Below are 15,282 nucleotides of genomic sequence, written 5' to 3' on the forward strand. Positions count from 1 at the left end.
GTCACCACTGCCGTGATTCTGTTTTTGAGGTCATCCAGATTAGTCGCAAATGGTGGCACAAAAACACGGTCTTTGACGTATCCCCACAAGAAAAAGTCGCAGGGTGTGATGTCTGGGGATCTTGGGGGCCAAGAGTGTAGCGCCAAGTCTTGGGGTCCCGTGCGACCTATCCAATGTGTCTTGCAAATGATTGAGGCTAGGGGCTGTTTGTGCGTTGGGAGAGGCATCGAGTGGTAATAATTTGAAACTCTATGCCCCGCCCCCTCTATGCCCCGCCCCTTCTATGCCCCGCCCTTTCAAGTGGTAAGAGTTTCATTCATGGGCGGTTCGTGGTTGCAGAGATATAGCGATTTCAAATCGGGTCCATCTTTCTAAAACACCATCCCTTTGTGAATTGGCCTTCTGCACTGCAATCGACAACGAGCTATACAGTATTTCCTCCCTAGTTGTGCACAGCAATAACACGTGTGCGCAGGCCTCTTTTTCTCACCGGATATTTTCCCGGTCACCGCTAGATTGAGCAACGCGGTGCGTGACTTGGAGCCGCAGCCAAAGATCTGTTGTTTTTGTTGTTTGACTTGCATCCCACTAGGATGTTTGCACACAGCGTTGGTGTACGGTGTTTTTTCTGCAATATTTTGCTGTCTTTTCTTGGATTTTCTGTTTGCACTTAGTCACATATTCACTTTAAGATGTTTTTTGTTCATGTTTTTGTTTTTTGTTTGTTGCGGTTGCACCCGATTCAAGAGCCGAATGGCTCACAGGGCTCTACCTAATAAATGAACTTGAACTTGGCTGACATTAAGCCCCTAAATGTAAGTCGATGAACCGGCTACATCGTTACGATGGTTAAACTGTACTGCCAAGAGTATCATTGATAATGTTCACTCAATATAGTGTGCACCCCCCCCCCCCTCCGCGCGTAATACATTTACCATCGTAGTTTACAACACTTTGTTAATCTATTGCTATAAAATGAAGATCTTTCCACGCTGTGTGAGTAATGGGTTTTGTTTCTACCATATATTTCACGACAATGTTCAGTGTGGGCTGGTGAAGGGAGCGAGTTGGTTGTGTGGTTCAAATATTTCTCGCCACTAATTTTAGCCGTGGCCGGAAATCGAATGTGGGTCGCGAGGTTTGTAACGCTAACCCCAGGGTCGCCACCACTGCGCCATTATTAGCTTGCACTGTTGTAGAATAATAATAGTATTAATAACGGTGTAATGTATAACATGTGCAGCATGTGCTTTTAATCACTGCTGGGTAAATAGGCGTGTAATGATTCACTGCCACCCGTTGCCACTTGATTTGATGCATTGTTCAAATTCGGGTCCAGGAATTCGATGTAAGTACCTGTATTGACTTTTACTTTGTCCCGTAGCAGACGGTCTCATTTGTATTGTTTCATTTTTTGTTCGGTAAAGTTTGCACAATGTCGTTCACTCCATTAGCCTGTACGTGACATTAACTCAGAATGTGCACACACTTGCAATGAATCGTGTGTGCACAATTTACTGGTGAGTTTATGATAAGAATATATTTTAATCAAATAATGAACCGTCGTATCCCTTGTACATTTCAGTACGATGTTCAAAACATTGTTGGCTTTGTATATAGCGTCTAAATACAACCGTCTCAAGACCGAGCACACGATAGTCACAGTCAGAGAAAGGCATTGCTATATTTGTGAGTAATACATTCACACACCAGGTAGCTCAGCAGTAGAGCGAGTGGATCACAATTCGAAGATTGCGAGTTGAAATCCTGGTTGGGGGTTGACTCAGAACCATCATCTCCTGGGGGTCGATACACGTAGTAGCAGTTTTTTTTTGGGAAAGTCAACATATGCTGTCGTTTGAATATACTGGACCCTGTCATAGGAATGTGGCATTTCTAACACTGGCTCATCAGGGGTGTAAATAGGAGATGTGAGAACCAATATTTTCTTTGACATTGTTACAGAACGAAATAATAAAAAAACACCTTACTAGTTGGCTGTGTCGGGTGGTGGCAGGTTTTAACGACGCATATTTATTTTTCGATTTAAAACTTTCGTGACTGCAGGAATTCATACTGTTTGGTTCTTTCGGTAAAGTCACGTAGGAAGAAAAAATTACATTATTTTTATAGTAAGTCATGCACCGTACGTAATTGCAGTGCTGCACCGACATCACCTCTTGAATTTTGTACGATATTTCGTGGGATATATCGCACAAAATGGTCATATCGCGGCGACCCCAGTTGACACCTCTGTGTAGATATGGGTGGGCGGGGTGGGTCCGCCAGCTGTCCCAGAGATAGAGCTCGGCAAGCCCACGCCACACAATGGACCTCGGCAGGAGAATTCAGCGGAGGCATTGTTGTGCCCTGAGTGAGAACGTCTGCCCGTGGGCCCCTCCTGTCGATGGTGCTCTGGGGGTGTTTGCCCAGCGGGCGGTGGCGCAGTGGTCAGCCCGCCGCGCGTGGGAAAACCCGGCGAACCGAGTTCAATTTCGAACCCCGCTCGCGGCCCACCAACGCCAGCGTCGATTAGTCTCTAAACCGGTAACCGTGGCCCTCCCCTAAGGTCGACTCGGCCTCGAGCGAGTACTACGGCGTCGGCGGGTAAACAACGCCACCACCGTGGGGCGTTGAGACGAAGGCGATCGATCGATCGATCAGGCGTGGTGGTGGCTCACCGCTCGTGTGGACCAAGCGGTCCCTCGCAATGCTCTTCTTGTTGTCGTACGCTTGCCGATGTCGACGCAGAGAGCAGCAACTTCAATTATTTCACATTTCAGGTGGTTCAAGCCCAGATAACCGAGTCAGCAGCAGCGGAGTGTGTGTATCATCCATAATAGAGCTGGTTTTTTGGGGGGGTTAGATCGCGTAAATATAGAAATGTGTCGTTAAAACCCGCCACCACCCGACACAGCCAACTAGTCAGGGTTGTCACGTAAACAGAACGTGGCAATTCGTCACTAGCACAGCACTAACCGGTGTGTTGGAGGGCCAAGCCACAACATTTACAATCCGAGTACTGTGCGTACCATCGCTGCATTCGTAGGGTCGCTCGCTGACGTCCCTTGCCCCAACAGTCTATTCGGGCTATATGGGGGCGCGGAGGGGGACCTTTGTCTTTGTGTGTGTGTTTTGCCCTGACCCTCCGGGTCATGCGCACTGCATGGCCAGGCCATGGCCGAGGTGCGGTCCAGGCTGGGTAGACCACGCCAGGCTGGGTAGGACACGCCGGGCTGGGTAGGAGACGCCAGGCTGGGTAGGACACGCCGGGTTGTGTAGACCACGCCAGGCTGGGTAGAACACGCCGGGCTGGGTAGGACACGCCAGGCCGGGTAGGACACGCCAGGTTGTGTAGACCACGCCAGGCTGGGTAGGACACGCCGGGCTGGGTAGGACACGCCGGGCCGGGTAGGACACGCCGGGCTGGGTAGGACACGCCAGGTTGTGTAGACCACGCCAGGTTGTGTAGACCACGCCAGGCTGGGTAGGACACGCCGGGCTGGGTAGGACATGCCGGGCCGGGTAGGACACGCCGGGCTGGGTAGGACACGCCAGGTTGTGTAGACCACGCCAGGCTGGGTAGGACACGCCGGGCTGGGTAGGACACGCCGGGCCGGGTAGGACACGCCGGGCTGGGTAGGACACGCCAGGTTGTGTAGACCACGCCAGGCTGGGTAGGACACGCCGGGCCGGGTAGGACACGCCGGGCCGGGTAGGACACGCCGGGCTGGGTAGGACACGCCGGGCCGGGTAGGACACGCCGGGCTGGGTAGGACACGCCAGGTTGTGTAGACCACGCCAGGCTGGGTAGGACACGCCGGGCCGGGTAGGACACGCCGGGCCGGGTAGGACACGCCGGGCTGGGTAGGACACGCCGGGCCGGGTAGGACACGCCGGGCTGGGTAGGACACGCCAGGTTGGCTGGCTGCTGCTGCTGCTGCTCGTGGCCGCCCTGCCAAATTGGACGCGAGAAACCCAAACATCCTCGTACCCCCCCCCCCCCCCCCCCCGGCGATATTCCCGGGGTTCCCACAACAGGTAATGTCTGCCGCACGCATGGCAAGCATGGCAAGCAGTGTAAACGTTGAGGTAGGCCGCGGTTTGTGACTTTAGAGAGAAAATAACTATAAATATGTGTTTCAGTCAATTTGCTGATACAGTACTGCTGCTGGCGGGTGGTGCACAATAGAAACAGACTTAATGCACTCGTCTTAAACAACACTTCCTTTTTGTAAAGTAACAAATATATACACAAGAGGCGACGTTTTGGGCAATGACCCTCCTTCATAGCACGTACAATGGCCTATGAAAAAGGTCGATGGGCCGAAGTGTCGCCTATTGTGTTTAGAAATTTGTTTTACTTTTTAAGGCCACGGTGTTGTACGCTGAACTTCTTTCACGCCGTACGTAGCCAAGCGTGCTCATCAGAGGTGCCGACGACTGCGTTGAGTTTGTTTTATATGAGCACGGGGGTGTTCTGTAACTTGCGCCCGTGGCATCGCCAGGCGGCGGTGGTGGCTACGCACGTGGCCTGTGATGCAGCAGGTAGCAGCGAGGAGTGGTGGATCACAAACTCCCTGGTCGTGGGCGTAGAGGAGCTGGCGTACCATAGCTCGCCAGCAGAAAGCAGTACAGCAAGTGGACTAATCGCCATGTTTCTCTAATGACAATAGACCCTGCATGCGGTGCGAGGGGACTAGTGGCCACGGGATGTAATGTCAGGGGAGTCAGCCTACAGTACGAATGCACTAGTGGCCACGGGAAGTAATGGCAGGGGAGTCAGTTGTGAGTGCGAAGGGACTGGTGGCTACGGGAATGTTCTATAAAGGAGCGCGTTCAGTCGACGGAAGAGGACGGTGGAGTCTGCCGGTAGAGCGAGCGTCCAGAGTCAGCGAGAATTATCGAGAAGGGGGGCGTGGCCTCGTAGTGATATAAAAGGGGGAGATGCGCGGGAGACTCGGGGCTGTTGCAGTGGGGGTCTCCGCCTGATTTCAAGTGAACGTGCCTTCAATAAAATGCCATCTCAAGAGAAGTGTGTCAAGGCGTTATTACGTTGCCATGGGGATAGAGTGTTGCCCCCTCGCATGCGTGGAGTTTCTCCGGCTGCTCTGGTTTCCTCCCACACGTAAAATAAACACTTGTCATAAATTGGCCGCAAACACTTTAAAACAAAAACCCAATGCAGAACCCTCCTTAGAGTCATGTGACTCCGTGTGGCTTTCCTGGATAAAAGAAGTCATGAATTATAATGATGCATTTTTTAAAATACAATTATTTCAATTAATTGACGCTGTTGAGTGTGCACGTGGCACAACTGTACCAGGGCCAACACCACAGGGACCGATTCAATAGGGAAGGGGGGGGAGGGCATTTAATTATTTGCACTCAGGCCCATGTGAGCCACCCTACACACCACTGACATTCACAGCAGTTGCATTTAGATGCCGTGTACATTGAAATTGTTGTTTATTCCGTTGATAAAGTGATATGGAATTGTTATTACCCCCCCAACATTTCAGTTGTGCACCAGAATTTTAATATAAGATGCCCTCGGTGGCGTAGCCTGCCTGGCATGTACCCTGCTGCAAGAAATACAATCGCTAAGCCCGCCGTGTCTCCCCTTGTCTTGAATGATAAGATCCGCATCACCGTGTCGCAGTTTTAAATGTGCCCCAAAACTCGACAGGTGCGTTACACGTGCATGCATTGTGTCGAATGTATGTTGGAACCTCTTTCGCACCGTAAGTGGCCAACCGTGGTTTGTGAAGTACATAAGAGTCGTCACGACTAGCGAGAGAGAATAAACAGCTACTAGTCAGCTCAGCTATTTAGAAAAATAAAAACCCACAATACGGCTTACCCATCACCGGCTTCAGCAAGTCTCTTATTTAACTTCACTGCAGTTTCAATATTTACTTAGTGGTCAATGATCAATCTTAAGCCGCCATTCATAAAGCATGTCGATACAGTATAGCCTTGAGCCAAGCTCCCCCGTGTCTATATATAGCCCCGTGTAAAAAAAATAGGGTCCTTTGAATACAGAAAATGTGCTCAGTGCCAGGTCTCTTGATTTATCTCCGCAGGCCAAATGGCCGACGGAGGAATGCTGCCGATAACTTTATGGGTCACTGCAGCATTTTCTTGCCTGTCGGCTGCCACGTAAACAAGACCCAGAGGATGTATTTCCAACTGCTGCCTTACACGTGGGGAAGTGGGCAGAGAAATGTGAAGAGGTATGGCAAAACAAACCCCACCCACGGCCGACTTGGCACGGGGGGAGGGGAGGTCTTCATCCATCCAGTAGTGGATTGGCACATGTTTAGCAATTGCGAATGTTGGCTGTGGCCACTATTCCAGCAGTAACTGGTTTGCTCTGTGTGGTTTGTAAAACGGTGCTGCAGCTGCTGCTGCCGCTGCTTAGAATGCCAACGTGGACTTGTGATGGGTTAGCAGATCGATAGAAACTCGTGTTACATTTTTGGAATAATTTATTTTGCTGATAAAAGGTATAAATTGGCATCGGTGGGATTCTGGGTGGTTGTTACTGGCGAGCCAGCCTGGCTGTAAGCGCGGGCGAGGACTTTTATTCTGTAGAGTTCGGAGAGGGGTGGAGGGCACGAATCCATGAACCCAGTGATCTGTGAGGCGTGTCAGCGTGTGAGCAGGGCACGGAAAAAACAGCACTCTCCCCGTACGGTCGTTTCTCCCTTCATGAGAACGACTAATTTTGATTCCTGGGCATCGTCACCTTCACAAACTCCTTCACCGACCGCGCTCTGAGCAGCGTGGTGAAGCGTGGTGGAACGACTCTCTAAACTAACTCACTATTTTTTACACCACTGGAACCCCCTTTGCCCAGTAGCAAAATATGATCGTTGTTTTTTTTACCCTTTTATCTGGCAACAAAACTGACACCTTTTTTTACAAGGAGTCGTGTTTGCATTGACCACAATACCTGCGGTCGGAATGCAAACACAACTCTGATAATGTATGATAATGTATGCACTGTCCTTGAAATTGATTGGTCCACACCCGAGACAGCTTTTCTTAGAGCCTAGTCTCACATGGTGTTGGACCAGATGACGTCAAAAGGTGCCAATTATCACTATTGTTTGTTATATATTTTTTATTTTACCAGGTAAGGCCCACTGAGCCGTACAGTTCTTTTGCGGAAGCCACAAATGATATGCTCAACGAAGTGGCTTATCAAAGTGGAAATTTATAGCAGCCGAATACTCTACACTATTAAAACTCAACGATTAAACTTTTTACACGATTTTATTTAACTCACTCTGTCTGTTATTGTTGTTGTCGTATCCTCAAATCTTGTAACTCAATTTTAACCCACTTCCCAATGTGGTATCGACTGCAAACTTGGTATACTTATGTCATACTGATGACAATACTATATTCTTTAAAAAAAGTATTTTTAAGCATTAATTTTTACATGTTATGTTTCGCCTTGGGTCTAATTGTCCACGCTCAACTCACGTTGGCTGTATATCACCACGGCCCCTTACGTTGTGGCAAGCTTCGGGGCCACTTCCTGGAGTCGTGGAGTTCTGCCATTACGAGTAGGGTACATTTCATTAAAGCGTGTTTTTTTTTAAGTATTTTTAAATATTACTTATTTTATTTTAGCAGGTAAGGCCCACTGAGCTATGCAGTTCTTTTTCAGAAGCGACTTGGCCACAAATGGGCCACAAATGACAGCTCAACGAAGTGGCTTATCACTGTGGAAATGTATCGCAGCCAAAGACTCTAAACGCGCGATGTTGATTCTAAATGTGGAGGGAAAAACTGGAGGACCCGGAGAAAAATCCACGCAACTGCAGGGAGAGAGAGACACGCAAACTCCCAAATATACAGCAGGCGTGAGCGTCGGGGTTGTATACCAGGCGAGGTAGTTAACATCTCGCCACCGTGACGCAGGCCTTCATTATGTTTTGTATTGGTTAATGGCTGTGATTTATTGAATAATATAAATATCATTGTTATTGTTGTACAGTGAGGCATTGCCATCGATGAGTAAAATACACAAAGGAGAAGTGACCTGGACATATTTGACATGCTTTCTTCAGCAGGTCACAGAATGCAGCAAAACGTGCGAATACCACGCCGGGGTGTTTGAAAAAAATGCAAAGACCAATTTTGGAAAGAATAACATCTGAAACTATGCCAAGCAGTTTTAGTGGCGTAAAAGTATGCTTCCCTTATTTAAAAAAAAGAGAGAAACATTCACAAGCTCCCACAGATTTGTTGTTCCTTTCTTTCTGCCACGTGTGTGCTCAAGCCACAATTTACTGCTGCCCGTTTCCAGTGTTTGGTGCTGGCACATCGAAAGGGCTCTTCTGTGCGTTCTCCTAAAGCCGACATGCTCTCTGCCTTCCGTTAACCCCCCGCGGTGAAGTATGGTCAATTAATCCCCGCACAACCCTGAACGGTGGATTGACAAAAGGGGCTGCAGCATGTACGGTACTTAAACGGAGTAAAGAACCGTTAAATAGCAAACAAAATACCGGGGTATAAAGACTTTAGCTCCACAACCTGTTGTACGTGGTGGTCGCCCATCCAAGCAGTGCCAGATTAAGCTAGTTGCGGGCCTGTAGCATATGTTATAAAGGGGCCCTAAATTAAAAAAACACGCAAATATTAAAACACCTAAATGTTTAACTTGCATGGTAAAGTAACTGTATTTTTTCATTTGCTATACAGCCAGATAATACGACAAATCGCTAACCTTAAACACCCAGTCGTTCTTAAAAGTTGAAGGCAGTCTAGTACTATAGTAATAGAGCAAGTGCAGAAGCACTGAACCGGAATTGATAGCCAGAAAGCATTTAGTGCGGGGCCCTTGTAGTGCGGGGCCCGTAGCATATGTAGCTACTTTTGCTACTAGGATCATCCGGCACTGCATCCAAGCTTCTGAGATCTGACAAGATTGGGCGACTTCTGGATGACTTGGCGTGGGCAAGCATTGCACATTGCTCCCATCAATGCTGCCGCCCTCATCCGCTACCTCCAGCACAGACAGACCTGGACCCCCCTTGACCCATCTATATTAGCTCACTGCATCGCAAGCACGAATTCGGACTTGCAGTAATCCATCCGTCCGATCTGCAGGTCAGCAAAAAACAGCAGCAGCAGCAACATCAACGGCGGAAGTCTACGACAATAACAACAACAATCCAGAGACCTTAAATCACAACCGGAAAGGAATTGGTTAAAGCTCTCTCCCCCCCTCCCACTCTCTTCCACTACAGCACTTAACTGAGCAGCAAGAAAACTTGTACACAAACACACGTCGTGTCATTAAGAAACATTATGGGTAACCCGCCCAATAAATAAACATACATTCGTTCTGCGTCTCCAAGTACACATAAAATGTGTTTTAGTCAAAGGCCTATTGGCTCATATTGCTTTGGAAAGGCGATAGGCCGATGAATGAAAACCCGAGCCCTTGAGTGCTTTGACACTGCAGGGGACACGGCGCAACAGGTGATAAGCCACTAAATCCAGACACTTGTTGATATGAGCAAGAGGCTTGGTGATGCAAGTGATCGAGTCATGGTGTTATGTTGTTGACTGCACACACACACGCACAGGCCATGCTGCTTGTGTGAGTATAACGTTTGGGAAGCGGTAGTTTATAGCGGTGAGCACACCGCGCTACGAACCCGGCGACCGGAGTTCGACTCTCACTCACGACCAACACCGGTGACAATTATTTGAACCAGTCCTGGGCTTCCCCTAGGTCGACTGAGCCTCAAAATTTGTACTTGGTGCGGTGTGTAAACATCGCCACTAAGGAGACAAAGGTGGCCGGGGCGTGGTGCTGGCCACCCACCCCCTCGGGTGCCGTGCCGACCTTCATAGGTGCTCGCTAACCCCACTTGCCCCAACAGCATGTTAAGACTATACGGGGGATCTTTGTCTTTGTAGCACGTGTCACTATGCATGGTGTTTATATTTGTGTTGTGTTTTTCAGAAAGCCTTAATTAGTTTCGTGTGAATTTGTGCATGGGTTGCAATACCGGTACAGGGAGATTATCTGTGAATGAAACAGATTTATCGTCATCATCATTAGGGCTGCCAATAGGGGGCACCAGGGCCCGGAGAAAACGCCACTGTGTGGGCCCCCCAAAGCACGGGGACCAGGGCAGTCGCGCCAATTCGCCATAACCTGGGGACGGTTCTGGTCAAAATCGTCAGCGATGCTCAATCCACTGCTCGCTCAATCTCTCGCATTCCTGCGACATGGAATGCCATAGAGTACCCGCACGTGAGTTGACTTAACCCCTCCATCTGCCGCGGTGGATGTGCTCTCGGCCGCGGTCTCTCCTCGGCGAGTCGCCGGTTTTAACCGTAGATGAAGCGCGAAATCAGCTCGTGCGCAAAGGCGCTGGGTGGATGGTTCCATTACAGGATCACGATCTTGCTTTGTTCCAGCAGCGGATCGCTTATCATGACCAACTGACGACGATGTTGATAATGACAAACGAATGTCACGATGAATCAAACACTGAATTCATAAACACAAACACATTCCTGCGGAGGGAACTGGTAGGAACGTTGGGTTGCTCGGTCAATGGCCAGGGTCAACGGCGGCGTGGTGTATTCCGCAAATATGGCCGACTGTGAGGGCGGGCACGACGGACACAATAATCCCCTGTGGGCTGGTGTAACCAGGAGGTTCCTACCAGTATTAGTTACTACTTCAGCACACTGGTCTGTTGGAGAGTCAACCCGCAACATTTACAAGTCGAGTACTGTGACGTTTCGCTGGTGATTACAACCAGCTTCATCAGGCGATCAACCGGAATTAAAATGGACGCGATCTAACGCCCCCCCCCCCCTCAAAAAAACCCTTTATTATGGATAACATTGGTCGCGAAGGCCAACGCGTTCAACAAATGCTGAGTTGCCCAATTGTCGCCTTTCGCAGACGCACATCACGTACGCCGAGGTGAGGCTGCAGCCGGCGAAGAGCGAGGATCCGCAGCGGAGGAGCAGCTCGGAGGTTCACTACGCCACCATCATCGGCACCGTCAGCGGTGACAGCGAGTGCTTGTACTCCACCGTGCAGCAGGCCATGCCTGCCTCGAGGAAATAAGTGGCATAGCCCCCCGCCCCCGCCCCCCCACGCCTGACTGCCGATTGTTATTTTTTTTATATATATAAATTTTCGTTAAAAAACCACGTGCCGATTATGACCCCAACACTTCATAATCAAACACGGTCTTAACCCTTTCACGTTCCGAAAGACGGTCTGCAAGCTGCAGGGTGGGTGTCCCGTTCACCGCCGAATCTCGGAACACGCGAGCGGTTTGCGTGAATTTTATTTAGAGAGGCTTTGCGCCGTTGTTCTTAAAGTCTCGTCGCAGAGAACCGTAGCGACACGACCCGCGCTCTACGATAGCTGGCGACAAACTGTGCCCCCACGCATGGCCTTGTGGGAGCCGTGGTACGTCTTCCGTGCCGAAGACGTACCGCCTAAAGGTATTTTGTTTTCGAACGGCAAAGGGGTTAACTCGCCAGGCAATGCAATCGACCTGCCCACCCCGTTTCGCACAAGGCATAATTTCTTACGATATATTTAGAAAACAAATCGATAATCCAGCATGCTGACACAAGCACGTGCAACCCTGTCACAATAGACGATCGATTGAACTCTGAGTCCATAGGGCGATAAGCACGGACAATTACGTACGTCCGAAATCATCACCACGATGCAGCAAAGCGCGTTGATGAATTCAGGTGCGCCTCCTAGGTCAGGTCGTGATACGAGCAGACAAGGTGGGCCGTCGTGCAGCGGCTATGCTTCGCGTGCGCACAATCAACGATAAGCACTTCGTCTTTTCACATCGGGCTCGGAGTCAAGCCGACTAAACTTTCAGGGGTTCCTTGTTGTTGTTGTTGTCGTTTTCTATTCCATGACGACTTTATTTATGAGACTACGGCATGGGCGATGAGAAACAAAACTGCATGGCCGCAATGAGTTTGGCACACGGGAGGCATTCGACATAACACGTCTGTGTATTTGTACGATGTATATTTGTACGATGTATATTTGTACGATGTATATTTGTACGATGTATGTTTCGTCCAGACATCTCCCCATAGACCGCTCCACCAGTTTCCAGGAACGAGAAGTACAATTTTAAGTTGATATCATATGCAGTTTAATGTGAACAATGTCAATAATTGTGAACGATTCGACCCCTTTACCGAGTCAATTGGATGATAATTGGCCCTGGAGCTGCTAATTCAGTCTATCATTTCCGATGATCTCGGTGCAAAACTGGAGCTGCATCTCAATATCATACAATGGATAGGCATGCACGCAGTTTCATGTCCTCCCCCCCACCACATCTCCAATTTGTACGGCGCGAAAGAGGTTCTACATATGTACACGCACCCTGCCGAGCAATGTGTGCCAGAGCCGGTGAATCTTATCGGACTTTCCGCTCGACTGATATATCCAGATCTGGGTCAGTTTGGGGCCAAAATAGAGTGCAAAACTGCACGCGTAAGGCATTGTGATTCGAATCTCATTATTCACGGCATGCGTGTAACGGTTTTTCAAGTCATCAAGTAAATTCTAGTCATATTCTCACGGTACAAGCATCGATTCATACCATCCCACAGTCGGCGAATGATTTCTGCGTTATACGTGAATGATACGCTCGCATTGTTCCACGTAAACGCCACAGCGACAAACAGAAAACTGGAGGAACAAGACGGCGACGATCGGAGAACGATACAAAAGTGAAGACGCAACACACAACTGTTGTGTCAAGTCGAGAGCCGGAATCGTGACAATCCATAGAATTGCTGTGGTTGGTGACTCTCTGCGTGCCCACTGCCAATGTTTGGATATCGCTCATCAATGGATGTTAGCCGTGGCTGATAATGGAGCTCGGTTCACAGAGTTCAGAGGGAACTCTGCCAACAACTGCACCACTGCAAAGACAAAGATCCCCCGTATAGCCTGTAGTAGACTGTCTGTGCAAGTGCCGTTAGCGAGCAGCACCTATGAAGGCCGGCACGGCACACGTGGAGGTGCGGGGGTCAGCTCTACTCCCGGCCGCCTTTGTCTCCCCAAGTGGCGATGTTTACACATCACAAAACCAGGTACTCGCTTTTGAGGCCGAGTCGACCTTAGGGGAGGCCAGGGACCGATTCAGATGATCGCTACTGCTGTTGGCCGGGAGCGGGAATCAAACTCGGTTGGCCGGGTTCGTTAGTGCACCCCAACCAATTGCTCCGCCACGCATACAAGATGCATGATGAGTACATGGTACTGAGGATACAAACCTCTATCGTTTTTTTTTTACCGCTCAGTGTTTCTGGATGTCAGACGTTTCGCTGACACGTCGTTCACGAACCGAGTCGGAACAGCTCACGTTGAAGTTGGAGCAATCCAGGACGCGCAGCGAAACGTCGAAAGTCCGGCGGAAAGCGTAAAAAGAACACGCGCGCTGTACAACTCGCACACCGATATCGGGAGAGCTTTTAAAATGCATGCGTTTGAACAAAGGCACGTCACGTGTTTTCGGGTAGAGAGGAGAGAGTGGAAGGAGAGAACGCAGCGATTCCTGAAGAGATAACACCCGCAATTATGACGGCACCCTCCGGATCAAATGTCTTTGCTGGTTGGCTTCTTCATAGAGTGGAAGAGTTTGGGGGTCCAAACCACCCCCCACTCTGCCCCGCTAAGTAATCAGACCAGGTGTGTAGAGCCGTCACACGGGCATTCCCGTTTTGGATAGCGTACCGTCTGGATGGTGCGGTATATGTACTACGTTCTCCAGATTCGAGACCTCCGGAAAGTGAAAGTGAAGCTCTAGAACAGACGAACGTAGCTTCGTTTGCAAGAGTGATTTTGGGGTGGGGTGGTGACGATGGGTATATGTGTAATCCCAATCGAGTAATTTTCGAATTTGGAAAAATTTGGACCGTGTAAGACAGGGGTCGGCAACCAAAATAACAAGAAGAGCCATTTCTTTCCAATTCGGTACAAAATTCAGTATTTCAAGAGCCGCAATGCATCTGAGTACATACTGTACATACGTACATATCGTCAAGAAGCAGCCCGTAAAGAGCCGCATGCGGCTCCGGAGCCGTAGGTTGCCGACCCCTGGTGTAAGACGAACCCCAAAACGATCTCCCGGTGTCAATACGCCTACAGTTATACAAATATGGACACACACTCTGAATCGGATTATAAGACGCACCACCCCATGATCATTTCATATGCAGAGGGATTAAGTGCATCTTGTAATGTACGGTGAGAAGAATCTTAGAACACGGTGGTGATGTGAAGCATGGGGTGACATCATTACCCGTCAACGCTCGCTCATGTTGAACGTTTGTGCCATGACGTCTTTTATTTTAAATTTCAGTGTGTACGCTTTGGTGTCATCTGTTACGCTTGCTATATTTTTTATATCTTTTTAATTTCAATAAGTTTATTGTAATGTTTATTTGTCGATGTTCTAGGTACGTCATCAATTTATTATGACATGGTTTATAGAGTATATGCAGTTGTGTTGTGCCAGAATGTATTTTCAGTTAGAATATTTTAAATATAAAGTTTTAATTTGTGTATTTCTTTGTTAAGTGTAATCTTTTCACATATGTATGCACACACACGCGCGCAACGTACATACACTTTTTAAAAATATATAAGCAAAACTCCATTCTGTCTCCCACTTTCAACAACACCTTGCAGATCAATGTCATCCAGCAGCGTTAGATTCACCAAGAAAATGTCGTAATCGGTTTCAACCTTCTGGGTCTCATCGTCAGAGTCACTTAAACAGCAGCTGCTGGGTTTCCAGATTTTATGAGTCAGAGCACAAACTATGGGCCCCCTGTGAAACGCAATAACGAAATACTTTATTGTGCCCGATAAATGCATTATAAGCAGAGCATTATACACAGCTCACCAAAATACTAACTATTCTCTTTGGGTTTTTCGGTAAAGTCACGTAGGTAAAAAATAAAATAAAAATAAATTAAATCACGAAGTTTGGGAGGCAACACAAGCTTCCGTCTTCAGGTGGCACCGTCACAGCAAAATTACTGTATCAAACGTCGTGACTTAATTTATTTAATTTTTTACCTACGTGACTTTTCCGAAAAAACCAAAGAGTATGGACCCTTGCAGTCACGAAAACTTCAAGTCTAGAAATACTAACTATTTTTGGAATTTCACCAGGTAAATATTACTTATTTTATTTTACCAGGAAAGTCCCACTGAGCTATGTAATTCTT

General features: G+C 48.6%; 1 protein-coding gene across 1 annotated transcript in view; it reads left to right on the forward strand.

Moving 5' to 3' along the window:
* LOC133344183 (uncharacterized) overlaps positions 1-14,607 on the forward strand; it is a 78,224-nt gene extending 63,617 nt beyond the window's left edge. The window contains exon 8 of the mRNA XM_061554202.1: positions 10,949-14,607. Coding sequence (XP_061410186.1) covers positions 10,949-11,116 — 168 coding nt within the window. The 3' untranslated portion in view covers positions 11,117-14,607. The remainder of the gene's footprint in view (positions 1-10,948) is intronic.
* Positions 14,608-15,282: the final 675 nt, after the last annotated feature.

This window comes from Lethenteron reissneri, chromosome 19 (genome assembly GCF_015708825.2).
Source record: "Lethenteron reissneri isolate LAM-NWPU_2019-01 chromosome 19, ASM1570882v1, whole genome shotgun sequence".
In the NCBI taxonomy this organism is placed as follows: domain Eukaryota; kingdom Metazoa; phylum Chordata; class Hyperoartia; order Petromyzontiformes; family Petromyzontidae; genus Lethenteron; species Lethenteron reissneri.